This window comes from Dromiciops gliroides, chromosome 3 (genome assembly GCF_019393635.1).
Source record: "Dromiciops gliroides isolate mDroGli1 chromosome 3, mDroGli1.pri, whole genome shotgun sequence".
In the NCBI taxonomy this organism is placed as follows: Eukaryota; Metazoa; Chordata; class Mammalia; order Microbiotheria; family Microbiotheriidae; genus Dromiciops; species Dromiciops gliroides.
This window is the reverse complement of record NC_057863.1, coordinates 64,518,017-64,542,016: the sequence shown is the minus strand read 5'-3', so window position 1 is coordinate 64,542,016 and position 24,000 is coordinate 64,518,017. Positions and strand designations below refer to the sequence as shown.

Below are 24,000 nucleotides of genomic sequence, written 5' to 3'. Positions count from 1 at the left end.
GTAGTTTACTTCTTTAAAAGGAACAAAAGTCAAAACAATTATGGCTTGCTTCTGTACAAATGAATTATGGGGAAAGTGTAACCAGTTTTTCACACTGCATATATTTTCTCCATTCTCCACAATCATTTATGGTCTAAAAGCGACTGACCGACCTTCTACTGAGAAACGTTCCTGACCACTGAAGGGGCTGATCTCTAAGAGCCTCCCTAATTCTAAGCTGGGGATGCCTGACAAGTATGGCAGCTTGGTACATTGTCAAAGCTCAGCTCTCCTTACCGAAAACACTACCTCCACTGATAAAGATCACACCCCCTTCAAATTTCATAAGAAGCCAAGGCTGAAAAATTGATCACCTGTTAACCAATTACATTCAGCTAGGACGAGCCTCAGGCAGCTATCACCAGACCTCTACTTGAAGGCTTTCTGGCTTGTTAAGACCTAGCAGACTCTGTATTCTGTTGCCCATTATCTACTCTAGGACATGATGGTACACTGGAGAGCCTTAGTGGAGAACAAATGGGGCAAATTAAGTAATGGAAAGATGAAATAATTGGCAACAGTTAGGTAAAAGGTACAGTCAGTAAGTATCTCTGGCACTACTAAATATGATTTATATAGCTTAAGTAATTGCATTGTTGGTTAAGGTCAAGAAAGAAATATTTGTACTCGGAAACAACTGCTCTCTATACAGGCCTCGCCCATCATAGATTTGTGAAATTTTTTTTTTGGTACCCAAAGGCTTTTAATCCCTTTTGAATTTCATCTTATTAGATTCAGCCCAATGTGGTTAGCTTTCCCTTTGAGCTTTGTGACATCTGTAAATTTGGTGAGCATCCCATCTCCGTCTTTATCCAAAGCAATGATCACAACATTAAACAGCACTGGGTCAAGCACATCTCCCTGGGCTGTTCACTTCCTGCCATATGAACTGACTTCTGAACTACCACCAACCGATCTCCGAGTCTGACTCTCCACCAAGTTCTGAATCCATCCAATCAGATGGACTATCTTATAGTCAAGTGCACATCTCCTGCCATCTTCTCCACACATACAGGATGAGAGACATCATCGAAGGCTGTGCTAAGCACTAGGTAAACCGTCCACAGAATTCCCCTCATCTGCTAGGGCAGTGATCCTGTCCAAAAAGGAAATGAGGTTAGTCTGGCCTTATCTGTTGTTCCGGAAGCCTTCTTGGCTCTCAGCAGTCACCACCTCTTAAAGTTCACTAACCAATTCTTGAATGACCAGTTCTAGAATTCAAAGTCGAGCTCCTTCCTCCTCCTCCTCCTCTTCCTCCTCCTCCTCCTCCTCCTCCTCCTCCTCCTCTTTTTAAAGCTTAGACATATGGCTTTCTCCAATCTTGTGGAGCCACTCCCATCTCACATGATCTTTCAAATATTGCAGTCAATGTTTAAGCAATTCCATCTGCCAGTTCTTTCACAGCCCCAGGAAGGGGGCTTGATTTCATCAAAGGCAATGAGGTGCTCACTATCTCCTTATGTCTACTGGATCATGTATCAACTCCTGGTCATTTTTGTTGTTATTTCTAGTGTAAAGCTCATTCTCCTTGGCAAAGAAAACGAGCAAAACTGGAACTAAGCAGTTCTGCTTTCTCTCTATTATCAGTCAGCACCGTCCCACCCACCCACCCAAAGCAGAGGCCCTGCCATTCCTCTTTTGATCATCCTTCATATCCCAAAGTGGGAAAAATAAAACAAAAAACCAACTATCTCTAAAGACCTCCTTTTTGTTGTCCTTAGCTCCCCTTGCCAGCCTCAGCTCATAATTGTATAGGACTATTCCACTCTGTTTTTATCTTCTATTACCCAACCTTATCTCCATTTGTACATGTCTTTAATCTGAGATGACTGCTGAATTTTCTGTGTGTCCATCTTGGTCTCTTTAGACAATCACATTTTTCCTTCTTCCTGATATTATTTCTTTTTGAATCTTCAGAATTTCATCCTTGAATTTTTCCCATCCCTCCCAAGCTTACTTCCCCTGCAGCATCTTAGTCCATGGGACTCTACTTATCTGCTCCAAACTTTTAAAAATCTGCTTTCACATAATCTAGGATGAGTGTAAGATTATGACTAGATTTCTTTTCTTTGTCCATCACAAACTCTAGGAGATGTTGGTCACTTCTCCCCAAGGTTTCCATTACACAATGGATAGAGTGCTGGACCTGGAATCAGGAAGACCCAAGTTCAAATCTGGCCTCAGACATTTACTAGCTACGTGAGCCTGACAAAGTCATTTAACCTCTATCTGCCTTAGTTTCCTCAACTGTCAAATGGAGATAATAATAGCACCAACCTCCCAGGATTGTGACGAGGATAAAATGAGATAATATTCGTAAAGCACTTTGCAAAGCTCAAAGTGCTTCATAAATGTTGATGAACATTACTCTTCTACCCCAACAATCATTTCCTATCAGTGAGACTCAGACCCAGAATGGATTTCCCCTTGTTGGCTCCTCCACATTTTGAAGGATGAAATTTTCCCAACGTCAAGGAGTTATCAGTTGATCAGCTTTTGTCAGAGAAAATGTTCTAGCAGATATATGAATGACTGAAGTCTTCTGCCTCTACTGTGTCACATGTCCTTATCTTTGTCCTCTTTATGAGCCTGCGGTCTGTGGTACATTCTATCAGTAACATCACTTCTGTTTCTCCTTTCACTGACCTTCACCCAAACACTCTCCACTCGCTGTGCTTACCTCCTCTGGCTCATAGATCTCCTCACGCAATTCCTTAAGAAACAATGCCGTTCCATCCTTGATTTCATCTAGCATGGAATCTTTTGACTAAGGTATACCCATATACCCATCTAGACCCATAATCCACAAAGTCTCGGTGATCCCAATGAGGCCCAATTTGTCTCCTTGAATGAGGACCTCTGGTTCTTCTTACTTGTTGCCTAAATTTGGGGCATTTGTGTATAGACATTTGGGCATAGGTTTTTATTACTGATTCCTTTCTTGGATTCTGTTTCTTGTGAATTTTCTGGGTGTCTTCTGCTATCACTATAGTTCTTCTCTATGGTATCTCTCTTGGGAGATTCACATCAGCAGTCTTCTCCTTCCCCTTTCTTTTTAGTTTAAAGCCCTTTTGATTAGAGTTGCAAATACAGTCTTGCCAACCTTTATTGGGTTTACTCCATTTCTGGCCAGGAATCTGCCAACTCTCTATTTTCAGCTACAGTCCAAAAATACAAATCCCCTTCTCAGACACCATCTTCTTAGGCAGCTCTTCCATTTGCAAATTATTTTTTCTTTTCTGCATCCCTTGCCTTCACTGGACATCAGTGAGGAAAATACAACTTGTACCCTTCTGGCCTTGAGTTTCTTGCCCAAAACGTCATATCTAACCACTGACATTCCTATTTAGGTTGTTTCTGGTAGTGTCATTAGTGCTTGTGTTAATTCCCATTGTTAGGCAGATGAAGTACACTTTGATAGATAATTATCAGGGTTAATGGTCACATTCAAAGGGAAGGATAAATGAGAGCTCATTATAACAGTAAAAGCCTCCAGAGTTAACTGACTCAAATGTAATTTAAATTCACTGTCAAATAATAGTGACTTTGGGTTTTCTGGAAAACTACCAAATGAAGGACCAGGGAAAAGGGGAAGGGCAGGGGGAAAGCGATTAAAACAAAGATTTCCCTTTTGCAAGGAAATGACAAACATGTCACGCTCTATGGAAACCTAACCACCATAACAATTTCTGGTCACTGTGGGGATACCCACCTTAATTACAGTGTTATTGACCACAAACTGAAATGGTCTTGCTAGGTTTTGAATAATACTGTTAAACCCCGTATGGCCAAGTAGCACCTTTCATCACAATCCAATCTCAGAACAAATGGAAATAAACAACTAGTTAAAACACTGCACAGGAAAAATATTGACCAGTTTTCTTAAAGAAAAGGAAAATAAAGGCAAACATCAGAAGGACAAAAAGCTGCCTTTGGGCCACCAAGGAACCAAGTGACTAAAAATTCCATTGGAAATGGAATGGGGAAGTTGGAGATGACCAGCTAACACTGATGAGAAGCTAGGGGAGAAAATAAAAAGAAGTAGAATAAACTCACCATTGATGATTGGAGGCATTGAAAGGACCACACCATTGCTGTCATAGATAACTGGGTATACGGGCTTATTTTCAATAATGTGCAAGAAATGTTTCAGGTGGTTGTCAGTCTGAAGAAATAAAGGCACAATGTCATTTGTCTATTATTTACATTATTTTAAGAAGTTCACAAGTCTAGTTATTTGCAAATCTTGGAGAGAAGTGGGAAAAGCAATTATAAAAGTTGTAAATTATAGAAAGTCCTAATTTATCTTTATTTAACTTCAACTAAATGTGTTATATTCTTTATACACAGTTCCTCCATCAGGAAGTTTTGAGAATGCTTTTCCAGTAGGGAAAATAGAGTTGCATTAATTCAGCAACATTCTTTTTTCTGATCATTTTCATAATTTTAAACATGAATTTTCAATTAGCTGCCGAGGTAATAGAGGCCAAGATCACCTCTCCCAGTTCCTTTATTTTGCAGATGAGGAACAAGACCAGGGAGATGAAGTAATTTGCCAAAGGTCAGAGAACTATTCCCTGGCAGAACCAGGACTGGGCTCAGGCTTCTGGCTTCAGCTTCTACAGCTGTAAAAGAGAATGATGCTAAATGATCAAAACTAGGATTTAACTTGAGAGCTTAACCTCATTTGCCCAGTGTTTTTGCTTTTTTTCCCCCCATAAAAGTATTTTATTATTTTCCAGTTACATGTAGAGATAGTTTTCAACATTTGTTTTTATAAGATTTCTAGTTTCAAATTTTTCTCCCTCCCCAAGACAGCAAACAATCTGATATAGGTTATATACGTACAATCACATTAGACATAATTCTGCATTAGGCATGCTGTGAAAGTAGAATCAGAGCAAAAAGGAAAAACCTCAAAAAAGAAAAACAACAACAAAAACAACAGAAATAACGTGGTTCGATCTGCATCTGGATTCCACGGTTCTTTTTTTTTTTCTGGATTTGGAGAGCATTTTCCATCATGAGTCCTTTGGAACTATCTTGGACCATTGTATTGCTGAGAAGAGTCAAGTCTATCACAGTTGATCAACACACAATGTTGATGATACTGTGTACAATGTTCTCCTGGTTTTGCTCATCTCACTCAGCATCAGTTCATGTAAGGCCTTCCAGGTTTCTCTGAAATCCACCTATGCATCGTTTCTTACAGTACAATAGTATTCCATTACATTCATATACCACAACTTTTTAGCCATTCCCCAATTGATGGGCAACCCCTCAATTTCCAATTCCTTGACACCACAAAAAGAGCAGCTAGGTGGTGCAGTGGATAGAGCACCGGCTCTGGAGTCAAGAGGACCTGAGTTCAAATCCAGCCTCAGACACTTAACACTTACTAGCTATGTGACCCTGGGCAAGTCACTTAACCCCAATTGCCTCACCCCAAAAAAAGAGCAGCTATAAATATTTTTGTACATGTGGGTCCTTTTCCCTTTTTTATGATCTCTTTGGGAAAAAGACCTATAGTGGTATTACTGGGTCAAAGGGTATATACAGTTTTATAGCGCTTTGATTTGCCCAGTGTTTTAACCAAGTGTGTTGACCAGCCACAATTAACATTAAAAGAATTACCAGATAAACCTTCTTATATCACTCAGAATTTTTCAAACTACTATGTCCACTGCTAGATGCAGCTGACTCAGTAGTCCATAAGATGACTTTTTTATTTGTGAAACTGAGCAACTTTAAAGTATAGAGCCACACTTCCTCTTATAGAAAATGAAATGATGAGAAACACTGGGACAAGGTGGATAGAGGCTGCCCCAGAGACAGAAAGATGCAGGTTCAAGTCCCACTTCTGATACCTACTGGGGCAAGTCATTTAATGTCACTGACAACTATCTAAATGGCACAGCAGGTCCTGATTTGCACTGGCATTGGGAAGAGACCAAGGGGTTTAAGGAACAAAAAAAAGTTCAGTGCAATGAATGTCAAATGTTATTTTTTTCATGAACGTAAGACTCTTGAAATGATCACAAGAAAAAAACTGATCTGAAAAATTTAACTTGTTATAATTAAGGAATTTTAATTAAACTGAAAAATCTTTTTTTTTGGGGGGGGGTAGAAGAAATAATATATATGCTCTTAAAACTTGAGGCAAAGAATGTAGATGATGAACCGGTGAAGGCTCTTCTCAAATGAAATGGAATGACCAATTCACATCCTTCATTTTACAGATGAAGAAGCAAAGTGAAAATGCACGGGAATGCGCTTTCCTTAAGAGTAGGGGCTGCCGGGGGCAGCTAGGTGGCGCAGTGAATAAAGCACTGGCCCTGGACTCAGGAGGACCTCAGTTGAAATCTGGTCTCAGACACTTGACACATACTAGCTGTGTGACCCTGTGCAAGTCACTTAACCCTCATTGCCCCACAAAAACAAACAAACAAGAGTAGGGGCTGCCCCCCCAAAAAACAACAACAAAAGTAGGGACTGATCCACTGTGTTTGCTGCCACAAGCTAAAGTTTTTCGGTTTACTAAACTTTTCACTTGGCCTTTTCAGTAAAAAAAAATTGAAGGGGTCTCATTAGCTGTCATCAAGATTTAGTAAGCAAAATAATAATGATAATGATAATAATCCCAAAGCTTCTATAAAAATGCTATGGTAGTACTGAAAACATTACTTATGAACACTGTGGTACTATATAACTACTGGATTGTGAGATATGCTAGACTGTTAGTAATGAGCCACATAAAATAATGTGAAAGAGGAAAACTAAGCAAAAATTTAAAATATTTTGTCTCCAAAAAAACAAAATGAAGAGTTGTGGCTAGTTTCTGCCTTTCTGTGGATCCCAAGCATTTATTATAATATGCGGCACAGAGTAAATCCTAAATAAATTTCTGTATGATTAACAATAAAAATCACAACTTTTGTGTCTATCTAAACAGATTCTTATCCACTGCTATCCAAAGCTGACCTCTCTGATACTAATAAAATGATTAGGAGGGTGTTCCTACTGGTATGTTCCACCTAAAGCTGCTTCTGTACCTGTCCAAATTTATCATCCCCAAATCTGAATTTTATAATATAAATTTACTTTGGGCTGACCATAAAGATTAAATAGCAATTAATACAGTAATTGTGCTAAAAAATAAGTGATGACTAGTAAAACAGATTTTATTTAAACCAATTATTTAGAAGGGAAAAAGCATGTTTTTTTAAAAAAGATAAGTGAAAACAGGAAATTAACACTTTTCAAAATAAATTCAATAAATAAACAATCTTTTAAATGTTCAGAACAACTAAGAATCAAATAAAGATAAACTAAAACAACCTTGAGGTATGACCTCATAGTCACCAGGCTAGCAAAGATGTTAAAATAAGGGACAACTCATTATTTCAGAAACCTTAATTCACTTGTGGTAGAAACGTGAATTGGTTCAATCATTCTGGACAATATTATGGAACAGCATAAGACAGATCCTACCACATTACATTTAGCACAATACCTGGCACATATTAAGTGCTTAAAAAAAGCTTGCTGACTGACTGTCTATATGCCAAGGAGGTTAATAATGACAGCAAGAGAAGACTCAAAGATACAGAAATGTTTCTAGCACTATTTGTGATAACAAAAAGCTGGAAAAAATGAGGTGAATATGGCTTAACAAATTATAATATATGGTATACATAATATATGACATAGTATACAGTCATATGGAATTACAAATATAAATAATTCCAAGAAACATGAGAAGACCCATAGGAAGTGATTCAAAGTGAAGAAAGCAAAGCCAAGAGAATAATATACACCATGACTACAAAGTCAACATGGAGAGGCAACAACAAAACTCTGGTCAAATACAATGGCCCACGTTAGGATCATGTCAAAGTTAAAGGAGACACCCCTCATTCCTCCTTTCTGTTGACAATCAATACACTAACTTCTTCAGGGAATGCATTTTGCAGGAGTGATTGTTGGAAGGCAGGAAGCAAGCTAAATGTTTGTGCTTACTATGTGCCAGGCACTGTGTTAAGTGCTTTACAAATATTATCTCATTTGGTTCTTACAATAACACTGGGAAGGGGCAGCTAGGTGGCGCAGTGGATAGAGCACTGGCCCTGGATTCAGGAGGACACTTAACACTTTCTAGCCATGTGACCCTGGGCAAGTCACTTAACCCCAATTGCCTCACCAACACCCCCCCCCCCCCCCGGCCAAAAAAAAAAAAAAAAACACTGGGAAGCAGGTACCATTATAATCCCCATCTTACAGTTGAGGAAACTGAGGCAAACAGAGGTTAAGAGACTTGCCCAAAGTCACTCAGCTTGTTAGCGTCTAAAGCTAGATTTGAACTCAAGTTTTCCTGACTTCAGGTCCAGCACTCTACCCAAAGTACCACTTCCCTGCCTATAAATTCTGTTGTGTCAAAAACAAAATTAAGTAGTAGCATTGTTGTTGTTGTTGTTGTTGTTGTTTTGGGGGGAGTGAGAAGGGAGTACATTGTAGGCATGTGATGAGAAGGGAGTGCATTCTGGGTATGAGGGGTTGGGGTTGTTTGTTTTTTCATAAGAAATGAAAAACACTTTATCTCATTACTTTCAGTGAAGCCTACTCTCATTAGTCAGGATTTCATAATGATTTTTGTGGAGGCATGAATAGTCAGAAAAATGACACTTACCTTATATAAATCCATCAGTTCACAAGCCGTGTGCTCCTTTGTCTGATTTAGTGCCCTGAATTTAATATCCGAAGGAGGCTTAGCTGTATAAGTAAATGGTCCTGAGATAGTATCCAGATCATGAGTACCAATTGCGACCAAGGCTCTTTTCCTAAAATTTATAAATTAAATACAATGATTAGAGATGGCCCCTCTCTAACTCGAGTTATTCTGTAATTGCATTTCTAATGAAGTTACAGTTTATGAGAGAGTATTCTGAAAATACAGAAAGTAAAAAAGGGTAATACCAGACTCAATTCCCTGGATTAACCTGATACTTTTCAGTCGCTGGAATAAAGCATTAATTCTAAAACCTCATGGCTTCCAAATGTAATGACACAAATAACAGATCTGCCCCCAGGGCAATCTCCGCAGATTTCCTATTTCATTGTGTAATTGTGGTACTTTTCTCTTCTACTATGACTTCTAAAATGTAATATTAATATGACACATTCTATTTGCCTGCTTCCATGCACTTGAGTGTCTTATCTCCTACTGGTCAGTCAGTCAGTCAGTCAGTGAATTAGCATTTTTTTTTAGTGAGGCAATTGGGGTTAAGTGACTTGCCCAGGGTCACACAGCTCATAAGTGTTAAGCGTCTGAAGCTGGATTTAAACTCAGGTACTCCCGACTCCAGGGCCAGCGCTCCATCCACTGCGCCACCTAGCTGCCTCGAATAAGCAGTTATTAAGTACATACTATGTGCCAGAGATTGTACCAAGGAGCAGGGAAGCAAAGAAAGGCAAAAGGCAGCCCTTGTCCTCAAGGCAGCCCCTACTGTCACACCCTAATAGGGGAGATAAAAAAATATGTACCAACCAGGAGATATGGGATAAACAGGAATTAATTAATGGAGGAAAGACACTGGAATTGAGAGGGATTGGGGAAAGCTTCCTGTAGATTCAGTTAGGACTTGAAAACAAGGAGAGCCTGAAGGTGGAGACGAGGAAGGGGAGTGTGTTCCAGGCACGGTGGACAGCAGAGAGAATGCCTAGAGCTGAGTGAAGGAGTGTCTTGTACCTGGAACAAGGCAGCCAGTCAGTGGGTGGAAGAGCATGTGGAGGGGCTTTTGGGAAATTGTGTAAGGTGAAACAAGACTGGAGAGGTGGGCTGGGCCAGGCCATGAAGAGCTCTGAATATTAAATAACAGATTTTGTATTTGATCCTGGGGGTGAAAGGGAGAAAGAAATGTGCTTTAGGGAGACTAACCTGACAGTCGAGTGGGGATGGACTGGAGGGAGAGAAACCAGGTATGAGGTGATGATGGGCCTGCAGCAAGGGGGTGGCAGTGGCAGAGAAGAGAAGGAGGAGAACAAAGAAACAGTACAAGGTAGAATCGATGGGATTTGGCCATATTCTGGATGTGGTAGGTGAGAGTGAGGAGTTGAGGGTAACACCTAGACTGTGAGCCTGGAGAGCTGGGAAGATGGTGGCACCCTCAGCAATAATATGGAAGTCTGAAAGCGGGGAGAGTACCCCCATCCTTCTAGTCTCCTAAGTTGTAACCTTGGTATTATCCTTGCCTTTTTCCATCCCCCACCCCACATACCCACTCAGTTGCCAAATCTTGCCCTTTCTAAATGCACTCCATTTTTCACTTATGGCTCATTATTATTCATAGTCACCACCTCAGTTCAGGCCCAAATCACTTCTCCCCTCATCTACTGCAATGGCCTCCTAACTGGTCTCCCTGTTTTAAGTCATTTCCCAACTCCAATCTGTTTTCTGAGTAGCTGCTGAAATGACTTTCTTTCTTTCTTTCTTTGTTTTTTTGTTTTGTTTTTGGTGAGGCAATTGGGGTTAAGTGACTTGCTCAGGGTCACACAGCTAGTAAGTTTCAAGGGTCTGAGGCCTGATTTGAACTCAGGTCCTCCTGATTCCAGGGCCAGTGCGCTATCCACTGCACCACCTAGCTGCCCCTGAAATGACTTTCTTTAAGTATAGATCCAACCATGAGTGCCCTGCTTAATAAACACCAGTGGCTCCCTATTGCCTCTAGGATTAACTATACACTCCTCTGTTCAGCTTTAAAATCCCATCACAACCTAGCTCCAACCCACCTTTCCAACCTCACTGTCCCAGCTTTATGGCTCCACCCTGGTCATCCCCCAAATGTGGAGGGTGCTTCCTCCCCATCTCTGCCTCCAGAGAATCTCTAGTGCCCTTCCTTCCTGAATCACCTCGTATTGATTTTAAATATGTGTGTATAGTAAATGTGTATCTGTAGATATGTGTCTAAATATATACAGAGAAATTTATGTATTAAATGTATATAGAAATGAGTAAGTATACATGTAAATATAAGCTCCGCGAGCACAGACTGTTTTGTTTTTATCCTTAAATACCAGTGTCTACAACATAAATATGCACTTAATAAATGCTTTTTGATTGATTAATTGAATGTTTCTACCAGGAATGCTTCATAAATGAGGACAGCGGTGGCAGAGTAGACAGCATACTAGGCCTGGAGTTAGGAAGATCTGAGTCCAGATCCACGCTCAGACACTTACTAGATGTGTGACCTTGGGCAAATACTTCATCGGTGCCTGCCTCAGTTTGCTGAATTACAAAAAGGGGATCATAATAGTACCTAACCTCCTGAGGCTTTTGTGAGGATAAAATTTGTAAAGCCTTCTGCAAAACCTAAAAGTGCTCTATAAATGCCAGCTATTATTACTATTATTAAATGATCAGAGAACAGAACCATGCCAAAGATTAGCCTTTACAAAGTTATGTGTGGTGTGTGTGTGTGTGTGTGTGTGTGTGTGTGTGTGTGTGTGTGTTTATGAGATCACATTCCTTTTTATGCTTTAAAATTAACTTAAAGTTCTCACTGTTTGTCCTAACCAGCATTCTGGTAAATTAATAAAAAACTTCGATTTTTATGTAGAGTAACTGCCTATTATCTGGAATTTCAAAACTGTATTCCACACAAAAGCTATAATTATATTATTCTTTGGTGGTACAAAAGATATTTTGCTGAAGACAGAAAAACTTATGGGAGAATGACAGTAAGAGTAACCCTATAAAAAAAAAAGAGTACCCCTATGGACAACAGTGATATCCCCTAAAAACGACCCAGTAAAAGTGAAATCATTCAATAAAAAGTTTCCAGGCTTTTACTGCCTATGTGTGCCACCTGCAAGGAAGAGCATACGGCAAATTTAGCCAGAGCATAGAACATAGGAAGCAGAGTAACGTATAATAAGCCTGGAAAGCACATAGCATAAATTAATATTGTTATAGATATTGGATTTAAGGGAATTTGTGGCTTTTTATAAATAAAAAGAAATTAACTTAAGGTTTTTTAAATGTCCTTTGCTATATCTCAATCCTAAAATGACTCAAACACAAACAAATTCTAAATATCAGATGTTGGTAGTTTGTAATAGAATTTTAAAATGGCAATCTCCAATGTTCAAAGAGACCATTCTTAATTTCTTCACGCCTATGCCATACATAACAGTATTTGTCCTTACTGGATACAAGACAACTTAAAGCCCCTAGATAAGGCTGCTTCTCAAAAATTCTGCCAGCAAAGCACAAATTAGCTGTAGCAGATCTGACAAAACTGGAAGGATAATGCCTGGCAATCACCTGTATTTATGTAATCCAATGCCTGTCCCATCTAAATTGGAAGAGGTTCATTAGCAGAAGGCTGACCACTAAATGGGGGAATTCTTTCAGCCCCAACAAATCAAAAGGATAGCAACAAAGGGAAGGAGAGATTGAAATTTGCATCTGTGGAGCAAGAACCAAGACAAAAAAAAAATTACAAATCCTTAGAGCACTGAAATAATCATTACCATCTATGCTAAAGTTTGCTTTTGAAAACAAACCTGCAGATGTTCTGATGTAATTTCTCCTGAAGTTCAATGAAGCTGTCATAGCGAGCTCTGGAAAATTTTATGTTTCGAAGAACTGCTGCTACAGCATAAGGACGGACTTGGGCAGTCTGAAATTTATGAAATCAGAAGAGGTAATACAAAAATTTTTGTAGTAGAAATTCATATTAGAGGCCTGACTATTGTATTCTTAAGCTTTATAAATACACATTTCAATCAAATCAAGTACTTAATATCCACTAAATGACAATGAAATAAAATAACCTTTTCTAAATCAAAAATACAAGTATTTTCATCACTGAAGATTTGGAAAAAGAAGGCATTTTGCCAATAGTTAATGGTTTTAGAAAAACAACAATGTTAATAGAAAACACTCATGTTTCAGTTCTTTTCAGTTTTATGTATGGTTCATGTTTGGGGCACTGTTGCTCAAACTTCTTTCTGAAATACTGTATTTTGAAATTCAACTTTGAAGGAAGGGCTCATCATTTACATTTTGTGTGTGGGTATAGCAATATGTTAACTTTATGCATTTAAATTATACTGAATAATTTATAAACATACACATCTTATAGAATAAGAAAGGGAGGTTTTTATTTCTCTCTTCTTTCCACCTGGCATATCAAACATGAAAGAAAGGTACTTGATAAACAGAGAAACAAGAAGCAAGCCTCAATACCTCTTCGGTGATAATCAACCTCTGGATCTGTCCATTATTAGGTTTTATCCGTTTGTATCTTGGAGCTTTTATCCTAAAATAAAATGGAAGCAAATTCATTTACAATAGATCCAAACACGTCAGTACATAAGAATATATCATACTATATATAGAAATACTTTAGAATTGAAAGTAACTTTAGATGTGAATATGAAAACTGTAAATATCAGCTATAAAGCTCCATTTCTAAATTTCCTTAGCTGATCACTTTACCACTTTTACTTATTCTCTTAATTATAAACTCTAAATATAAATAATATAATATGTAAGGTAAACATAATATGTCACATTGTTTTAATTACATATGATAGATGTATATATGTTTTTTATTACTAAGCTAGGCTACATTAGAGCAGAGTATAGTATGGTTGTATATATAATCTAAATATCCTATAAAATATTCCCAAATTCTATTTTTTATTACTAAGCTAGGTTACAGGCAAAACCTATCTTATTTTTTATCGGGCCATTCCCTACCAAAGAAAGGACAATGGGGAGTAGTTTTAGAATCTAGTGTGGTCTTGTTCTCACCTGGGAAAACTATGTGACTTTGTCAAATCACTTCATTTCTCTGTGTCTTAGTTTCTCCATCTTCTAAAACTGGTCCCTATCAACCGAGTCTGGGAATATCTGCCCAAAGGCATGTCTTCCTGCAGTATTGTAATAATAAACTAGGGACAGAAGACAACAACCAAAAAAGTCTTTGTCTTTAAAGACCCTATAGCCTACTGGAGATTCCATATATGTAGACAGGTAAATATAAGCTAATTTGATAAGAGAGAACACTGTCAAGTGGACAGATCAGGAAAGGCTTTGAATAGGAGACAGTACCTAAGGTGAGACTTGAAGGAAGCTAAGGCCATCATCTACATTAAGATAATAATTGAATCCATGAGATCAGATGAGATCAAGGACCTAAGACAGGGTCTAGGAGAATATCATGAATGAAAAAGATATATTTACGTAATATAAAAAAATGTGCAAGGAATATAAATATCTTCATAAGAAATAGTGCTCTCCCTCATGTATTAAATACAAAAATCCCCAAGCTAGAATATTTTCCTTAAAAAGAAATGTTTCATTTGGATTGTTAATGTAAATAACATGTACTTTTTAGGGAAAAATGTGTTTTTAAACTATCTTCAATAACCATAATCATTTAAAATGACACTCAAAACACTTATGACATCAGTAGGACAAATTTTCAAAAGACTACGAGACCAGTGTTTACTACATAGAGAATATGTATGTATATTAATCTAAATTCCACTTACCAAAAGCTTCTGAAAATACAAAACACTTAAATTCTAAAATTTCCACATGATTTTCCTAAAGCATAAATTCAGTAGCTAGTAATGACAAAGCAACATAACATCCACCAACAGAGATGGCAGAACATTTTAGAACATTTAATGATAAAAATGTTACTTACCTCTCCTTAAAAACCTGAAGCCCTCGAACCAATCCTTCCAGACAAAGGAGATCATATCTGTTAGCAGGGACATCAATTTTGTAGAGAATGATATCGGAGGCACCCTCTGCCCTTTCATCTCCTTGTTCTTTACTTATAATTTCCTTTTCAGAAGTCTAAAAGCACACAACACAAAAACTGCATCTATCATAATGCAACTGAATAAATCTAAGATTTTTTTATAAAGCACTACAAGGCCCACAGAATAGGAGTTATACCCAAACACCAAACACTTCATGGGCACTGAAATATTAAAGAGTATTACCAGCTAAATCCACATATACACACTCCCTTATCCGAGTCAACAAATTTACTTCAACAAACATGTTGTGCACAATTATCTAGGTAGGTCCTGGGGGAACACAAAGTTTAAGTAAAAAATGATCTCTGTCTCCTGGAGCTTACAGCACAGTAGACTACACTAGACAACTACACAGACAATTATAGTACATACATAAATACCCTGTGTGTGAACAAAATGCCATTCCAGGTACTACGTGGGGTCCATCACCCATTGAGTGGATTAGGAAGGCTTTTTTTCAAACTGGACTTTTAAAGTATGGTAAGGAATTCAACAAATATAAAGCAGGAAAGAGGGCATTCCAGGTATAGATAACAGATTTGGAGGCAGAAAAATGCAGGAAATGTTTGTTGGAGAGTGAGTAATTCAATTTCATTGAAGTGTCGAGTATGCCAAGGATAGTAATATGAAATAAGGCTGGGATCATAGAGTACTAGCCAGACCATGGATGATTTTGAATGATGGGCAAAGAAATCTGAGATGTACTCATATTAAAAAAAAAAGGGCCAGCGAAGGTATCACACATGAGTGCTATAACTAGAACTATGCATGGAAAATATTAGTGCAGAGGCAATATGAAGGATGCAATAAAAGGACTAAGTAGAAGTGGGAAGATCTGGTAGGGGTTATTATAATATAGATTGGTATCTATGAGGTCTTACTTTTGGATAGTGGTAGAGGACTAGAAGAATGGAGAGATTCGAGAGATATTGTGGCATCCAGCAACTCAACAAACCAAAATAGCCACAAATCTCTTAAAAAGTCTTCAAAGATGAGTGTCAATAAAAATAACCAAGAACCATCATTACGGCAAAAATTACATAAGGCGTGATTCAAATTATTGACCAGATCAAAATATTTTCACTGCCCAACAATGACTATAAAAAAAACCAAGACAGGTGTGGACATCAAGGTGAGAATCAGCAAGGGCATGGGAGATTTAAGAAACAAAACAAAAAGAGAATGTGGAAAATAGCAGACTGAAAATATGGAGGTGATTTACAAGCTTTGAGCTTGAAGCTAGAAGCAGAATCAGTGAAAGGAAGGAAAGGAGCATCCTAAAACAACCCAGGTCATGGGGCAAGAGAGAGAAGAAATACTAACTGGAAGAATACAGAGAGAAGGGAAGGAAACCTTCAAGGGGGCAAAAAGCCCCTTCCATCTTCATAACTGACAGTGATACTGCAATACAGTACATCAGAAGAGGTTTATATAGATGGGCCTAAATCATCACAAAACATTCAATTATATATTCAGTATATTTTCTGTTTACTGAGGCAATGAAGCATGTATTGCATTTAAGAAAAACTGTTATTAAAAGCAACTAAATGGATGTTGGAGGGGAAGGTGGGAAAACTGGGACGCTAATCCACTACCGGTGGAGTTATAAACTGACTCAACCATTCTGGAGAACAATTTGGAACTATGCCCAAAGGGGTATAAAACTGTGCATACCCTTTGATTCAGCAATGCCATTGCTAGGTTTATATCCCAAAGACATCCCAGAAAAGAGAAAAAGACCTATTTGCACAATGATATTTCTAGCAGCTCTTTTTGTGGTGGCTAAGAATTCGAAATCAAAGGAATGCCTTTCAATTGGGGAATGGCTAAACAAGCTGTGGTATGATTGGCAATGGAATATTATTGTGCTATAAGAAATGACAAGCAGGATGATTTCAGAAAGGCCTGGAAAGACTTATATGAATTGATGTATAGTGGAGTGAGAAGAACCACCAGAAGAACTTAGTACACAGTGACAGCAATATTGCTTGATAAAGAACTTAGCTATTCTCAGCAATACAATGACCCAAGACAATCCCAAAGGACTAATGATGAAACATACTATCCACCTCCAAAGAAAGAACTGATATTGATGGAACACAGACTGAAGCATGCTATTTTTCACTTTCTTTTTTTTCTTTTATTCAAGTCTTCTTATACAAAATGACTAATATGGTAATGTTTTTTACATAATTGCACATGTATAACCTATATCTGATTGCTTACTGCCTCAGGGAGGGGAAAGGGGAAGAAGGAAGGGTAAATCAGAATTTGGACGGCAAAACTTTTTTGGGGGGGTGGGGGGGCGGGGCAAGGAGGGTTTATTGACTTGCCCAGGGTCACACAGCTAATAAGTATCAAGTGTCTGAGGCCAGATTTGAACTCAGGTCCTCCTGAATCCAGTGTCAGTGCTTTATCCACTCTGCCACCTAGCTGCCCCCTGGAACTCAAAACTTTAAATAAAAATGTTTATTAAAATTTTAAAAAGCAACTAAAAGAAAAGGTTTTGACAAAAAGTTTTAACTTTCAATTAGCTGGAAACCTTGGGTGTCCATTGGTGAAACTTGCTGGCTGAGGTACAGTATAAACACAAAATAATGCAATGCTTTGTACCCTCATGATGAATTCTATATAAAATTTTCAGAACCTCATCAATGTTGATTTTTGATCCCCAGATTTTAATAATCAGTTAAGAATTTAGATTCTATTATTAGATAATAGAGCAGCACTATCGCATGTGGGTAGCAAGCCAGGAAGACCTGGGTTCAAATCCCATCTCTGACACATCCAGACTGACCAGGGCAAGTTACTCAAGGCAATTCTAGAGCAAGGCAAAGTGCTCTTGGCCAGGGACCTCAAATTGCTTACAGCCACAGACTAACTTTGAAAACAACATATTGACATCATGTGTGATGTACATAAATATGTTGTATATATGTTGTTTTTTAGTACTGTATTCATATAATAGAAATAGCCTATGGGAATTGAATGTTGTTATTCCTTTAAGCATTTATCATAATGTTTATCATAATCAATTACAAAGATGCAGACTGATATGCTAAGAATAGAGAAAAAAACAAAGGAGTAAAATAGTTACTTAAGTAATAAATAAAGGAATATTTTAACCATTTTCTAAGCAGATGAAGACATATATAAATGAAAGAAGGGATTTAAAGAAAGGGCACCCTGGGAAAGATGGGTATTTGAACTTTGAAAAAGTCATGAATGAAGTTGAATAACTAATCCTTAGTATTCAAAGACAGTGTCAGGCAGCTAGATGGCACAGTGGATAGAGCACCCGCCCTGGATTCCGGAGGTCCTGAGTTCAAATCCAGCCTCAGACACCTGACACTTACTAGCTGTGTGACCCTGGGCAAGTTACTTAACCCCAACTGCCTCACCAAAAACAAAAAAACAAAAAACAAAACAAAGACAGTGTCAAAATTTTCAGATAGCAATTTTGCTCCATGAAAAGTCCAAGACAACATTCTGTTTGGCATTTAAAGCTCTTCATCACCCAGCCCCTTGCTCCATTTATGGTCTTTTTATTTGTCACCTAGCTGCCCCCCATTTATGGTCTTTTTATACTTTATTCTCCACAAACCACTCTATATTCCTGCAATACTGGCCTTCTTGCAGTATCTCCGCTACTACACCAGCTCACCAGCTGTCCCCTATAACTCAAAGGCTTTCCCACTCTCCCTCTTAGTTTTCCTAACTTTAAGAATAAGTTCAAACTGCACTACTCCGTTTCCCCAGTGGCTGATGCTATTCCCTCTCTGGGGGCCCTCTGTCTACTCACTAGATACCTTGTATATATCCAGTTGGCTACATGTTATCTCCTCCATTAGTATGGAAACTCCTAGAAGGTAGGGACTATGTTTTTACCTTTCTTTGTATCACCAATGCTTCTTGACTTTACTAGCTATCTCAGTGTTAAAAAATTACGTAATGCTTTTAAAACTGTGAGCAGGTAAAATAATTATAACAACATATAGATGTTTTCTCACATATATATATATTCTCATACATATCTTTTCTTTTTTCTCATTTGATTCTTACAACTGTTAGACAATTTCTATGAATATTCTCTTCATTTTATAGAGGAGACAACTGAGGTTCACTGAGGTCAAGGAACTTGCCCAAGGTCACAGAGACGGTGTCAAGGTATCTCCCTTCCAATCCAGCCCTCTTTCTATTACATCATGCTGTCTGTTATATAATCATAATATTGTTACTAACATTAACATATTAGACAGATATGCCACATTGAAGGCATATTATTGTTATTGTCATCACATTGTCAAAAGAACATAAAAAAATTCATAAATTACACATCCAAAGCTCTTACAATGATTTTACAAAGAAACAAATGCATATATGGATTAAAATATTTAATATTTGAGTTATCTTAGTTAACGACAATGACAGAAAAAGAGAGACAAAAAATTATTAAGACCCATTACTTAGAACACATATATCATCTGAATGGGTCACGGTGGTAAATCTATAATCTAAACTCAAGGTGATAAAGATGAAGTACATTATACCCCTAAAAATAACTGTTTTTTTAAGGAAACAAAATAGAAGATAAAACATTCCTAATACATACGATTTCATCAAGCTCCAAACCAAATTCAAAGCACAGTTCATCAAACTCTTCATCAGCTAAAAGGGAAAAAAAATTGTTAAAGGCTTATAAGTCCAAATGCATAAGTCTTACACTTGCATATCATAAACACTCTTTTGAATAAAAGAACTGAAAGGTGGACATAGCAAACAGCAAATGACTTCATTTTTAACAGGGAGGTGAAGTAATCACCTCAAAATCAGCATTCTGTAATGTAGTCCAACCATCAGCTAAGAGCAAAAGTCAAAATGTAAAACACAAATCAAAGCAAAGGACAAAGCTAGAAGAGCAACATTATTTAGGATTATAGCAGCTTCAACCAGTCCTATAAAAATCCTCTCCCCAAAATGGGAAATGGATAAAAGCAATACCATTGACTTATTATTTCCTCTGGATGTTTAATCAATATAAATAAGCAATGTCTCATGAAATAGGCAAACACAACTGAGGAGAAAAAGATCCTAAGATAATTGATTTAGAACTAGAAGGGACCTTAGAGGAAACATTTAACCCAAACATTTCATTTTAGATAAGGAAACTCAAGTTCAGAGAATTTCCATGACTTGGCCAGGTCACACAGGCAATAAGCATTAAAAGGCAGGATTTGAATCCAGGTTCTGAAATTCTAAATACAGTGCTCTTTCCCCTGTACCACACTGCTTTCTCAAAGCCTGCAGAAGAAAGCTTAACACGAGAGCCAGCTAAACCAGGTCATCACAAGACACATGCAGAGGAAACCAGAAGCAACAAAATGGAAAACCTTTGCCAGAACTTTTTATAGTAACCTCTTTATACAAACAAAAATAGTGGGACCACCGCATTTGAATTTAACTAGTCTGTGTACCTGATGTACATGTGTGCTTGAAGCACTCCAATTTTAAAAGTATAAAGGGCTGATTCTCAAGAAATTCTGAAGAAAAATTATGCCCCCCCAATCGAAAATATCATGGAAAGTGTTTTAGGGGAAAAAAAGATGTCTGAGAAGATAGTGGCAACAACTAAGCCATATGCCAGATTTCTCATTTCTATAAATCCTCATGAAAATGGGCAGGGGACACATCCTCCATGAAAGCAAGAGAAGGAAAGGAAGATTTTTTTTTTTGGGGGGGGGGGTTCTTTCTACAGCAGAACACATCTTCTGATAACATATCTGACTGAGAGGTGACAAAAACAGAAAACATGACTTCAATGACTTCAAGAAAGTATTTGCCAGTGGAGCAAAATATAAGCTTAAAAACTTTCAGACAAGATACCTATCACAAATAATAGGTAGTGATAGGCCACTGGGCTTAGAGACAAGAAGACTATTAAATTCAAATTTGGTCTGTGTGACCCTAGGTAAGCCCCTTAATCTCGGTTTCCTCATCTGGAAAATGAGAACGATCATAAGTGTCCGTCCTCATAGAGTTGTTTGGAGGATAAAAATCAAATAATATTTCAACCCACTCCGAGACCATCACAGTGCTGCTATTATAACAATTATTATTAAAACCTTAATAACCACAAGTCCATTGTTCAACAATTCATTGAGTACTGAAGTCAGGGGAGGCATTTCAAGTAAGTGGTTAGCCAGAGATATTCATCACTTGTTAAGGAAGGCGACTGGCATTAGCTCCAAACAAGAACAAAAAAACGATTTCCAGGTGAGACTCTCCAAACACTCCAAATTACAGATAACGGTGCCCTCACAGCATTAGGCTTTGAAACAATTTTTTTTTAAAGCCTGTAAAACTCCCTCCACCACATCATCCTGCCAACAAAACCCAAGGCAGATGAAAAATAATAACATGCAGAATGGGTAACATCAAATGGATCTCTCAAGATTATAGAGGGGGCAGCTAGGCGGCGCATTGGATAAAGCACCCGCCCTGAATTCAGGAAGACCTGAGTTCAAATGCGACCTCAGAAACTTGACACTAGCTGTGTGACCCTGGGTAAGTCACTTAACCCCAACTGCCGGAAGGAAGGAAGGGAGGAAGGAAGGGAGGGAGAGGGGGGAGGAGGGAGAGAGAGAGAGAGAGAGAGAGAAAGAGAGAAAGAAGAAAGAGAGAGACAGAAAGAAAGAGAGAAAGAAAGAAAGAGAGAGACAGAAAGAAAGAGAGAAAGAGAGAAAGAAAGAAAGAAAGAAAGAAAGAAAGAAAGAAAGAAAGAAAGAAAGAAAGAAAGAAAGAAAAGACTATAGTGGGATAATGATCTGGGCCCTGAATTGTCCTGGAGCACGGAGGAAGTTGCAAGGGTTTTCAAGGATCCCAAATTGCCCATCACTAGAGAGCCCGCGATGCAGATCCATTTGAACACGTGAATTATGGAACCACGCGTGTAACTCAAAAGGGGAGGGGGGGCACAGAGAGCAATGGGCAGCAGGTCCTCATCGGGCATTCGACAGGACGGCCATGAGTGACCAGAATAAAGGGGAATGGGTGGACAGGCCCGACAGGGCCTTGCTATCACTCCATCCCCCCGTCCCCCCCCCCCCCCAGGGCCCTCACTACATCTTCCAGAGAGAACTTTTAGGAGAATGCAGGGGGAAAAGTATAGAGACGTGACCCCCGCCCCCCGGGGCCGGTCAAGGCCACGGCTTATTCCGTTCCCCATCCTGGGGAGGGGGCGAGGAATGAGGAAACCTTCCCCCCAGGGTGGCCACCCCGGCTGCAGCCATAAGATGGCGGCTCATAGTATCTCAGACCCGACCGGGCCGTGGGGTTCGCACTCACTGTAGGTCCGGCCCAAGGCTCGAAAGAGCAGATCCCGCTTCACACTGACAGTCGGCATGGCTCCTCCCGGCACACTGCGCCTGCGTGGTCGGCCTTCACGCCCGGTTCCGCGGTCCTGAGAGCAAAGACTCCGCCCCTCGGGATGGAGTCATTTGCGGTAGCTCCTGATCCGTTCTCGTTCCTCCCGCTCTGTTTTGGTCCTTCAGGCACCCTGAGAGCGGAAACTCACGGTATCAGTAGACTTTGATATCTGGGGAAAAGAGTCCAGGAGGGAAAGTAGACAAAAGGAAGAGGAGGCGAGGTTCTGACGCGCTGCGGAACAGGCAGTATTGTAGACAGTCCAGATTTCAGGTCGATTTCATCAGCCCCGAGTGAAGGACCAGAAGCAGGATGAGGGCGGGGCTCAGGAGGGGAGGGACAGAGTGGGAAGCGGAGCAAAGGGGTTAGAATGGGCGGTGCCTGAAAGAGGAATCTGTAGGCAGGACCAGAAGGGTGCAGCGGGGGCCTGGTGAACCGGGCTTAGAGGGACTGGAGCGCATACCCGAGTGGGATGGGGAGGCGGGGCTAAGGATAGTGGAGGGAGGGTATTTCGGGTAAAATCAGTAGAACAAACTGAGGTAGAGGGAAAGGTGTGCTATCTGCTGGGGAAAAGGGTTGTCAATATCCAGTGACATCTTGTCATGTCAAAGCCATGTCCAAGGGCAGTTGGTTACCCTAGACCGGGCACCACCCGGGAGTCCGGAAACCTAGGTTCTGTGATTCAACTACAAAGCCATGAGATGGGGATTCCGGTTCAACAAACATGAATTCATCAATAAATCAACCAACAATGCCTACTGTACCAGGCACTGGGCTACGCACTGAGGACACAAGTGCAAAGAAGGAAACAATCCGTACCTTCAAATAGCAAAGGAGATTCCCAAATTATCTATGTTGTTGAGCGTGGGTAACTCCCTCCACTTATAGATTACAGCCCATCCATGACATAGTACATGAGCCTTAGAGAGTTGTCTAAAGGGTAAATGATTTCCCAGGGATCAGACAAGTAGTGAGGATTTGAACTCAGGTTTTTCTGACTTCACTAGTCTATAAAAAGAAAATTAAAAGAAGTTTAAAAATGCTGCCCTCAAGGAGCTTATATTCTATTGAATGGAGATGATAACAATAACAGGATGATAATACAACTATCTACTTTGCAGGACTGTTGTACAGAAAGTACTTTAAATCGTCATGCAAATGTGAGTTTTGGGGGCAGCTAGGTGGCGCAGTGGATTCAGGAGGACCTGAGTTCAAACTAGCTGTGTGACCCTGGGCAAGTCACTTAACCCGCATTGCCCCATTCCCCCCCCCCCCAAAAGTGAGTTTTTGTTATAATTGGATCAAATGGGGGAAAACGGTAAAGATTATTTCCTTGAAGTTTTTCCATCTATCAGGGCAAGATTTCTGCACTTCCTGTCCCTTGTGACACCTTCTTATCAATGTTCCCAATCTATCTTCCCACCCTTATTCCCCTAGTACACCTTAGCACTGTGACTCCTTACATCCTGGATATCCTGTCTTCTAACCACACTATGAGCATCCCAGTTTGGCCCCTTTGTTGATGCTATAATTTTCCCCATTTGAAATGCATTTCCCTGCCTATTCCAAACCCCACCGTCCTTCACATTTCAACCTGTCTCATTTCTTTACCACTCATTTTCTTTACTACTAATGACGACTTCATTCTCCCTTTCTTCTGAACTCCTAGAGCACTTATAGCCACCACTCTTATTTGGC

At 39.2% G+C, this 24,000-nt stretch overlaps 1 protein-coding gene across 1 annotated transcript in view; it reads right to left on the bottom strand.

Moving 5' to 3' along the window:
• FARSB (phenylalanyl-tRNA synthetase subunit beta) overlaps positions 1-22,597 on the bottom strand; it is an 84,276-nt gene extending 61,679 nt beyond the window's left edge. Inside the window, exons 1-7 of the mRNA XM_043992450.1 lie at positions 22,225-22,597; positions 19,493-19,548; positions 14,760-14,914; positions 13,289-13,361; positions 12,604-12,719; positions 8,726-8,876; positions 4,096-4,204 (exon numbers count right to left, since the gene is read on the bottom strand). Coding sequence (XP_043848385.1) covers positions 4,096-4,204; positions 8,726-8,876; positions 12,604-12,719; positions 13,289-13,361; positions 14,760-14,914; positions 19,493-19,548; positions 22,225-22,282 — 718 coding nt within the window. The 5' untranslated portion in view covers positions 22,283-22,597. The remainder of the gene's footprint in view (positions 1-4,095; positions 4,205-8,725; positions 8,877-12,603; positions 12,720-13,288; positions 13,362-14,759; positions 14,915-19,492; positions 19,549-22,224) is intronic.
• Positions 22,598-24,000: the final 1,403 nt, after the last annotated feature.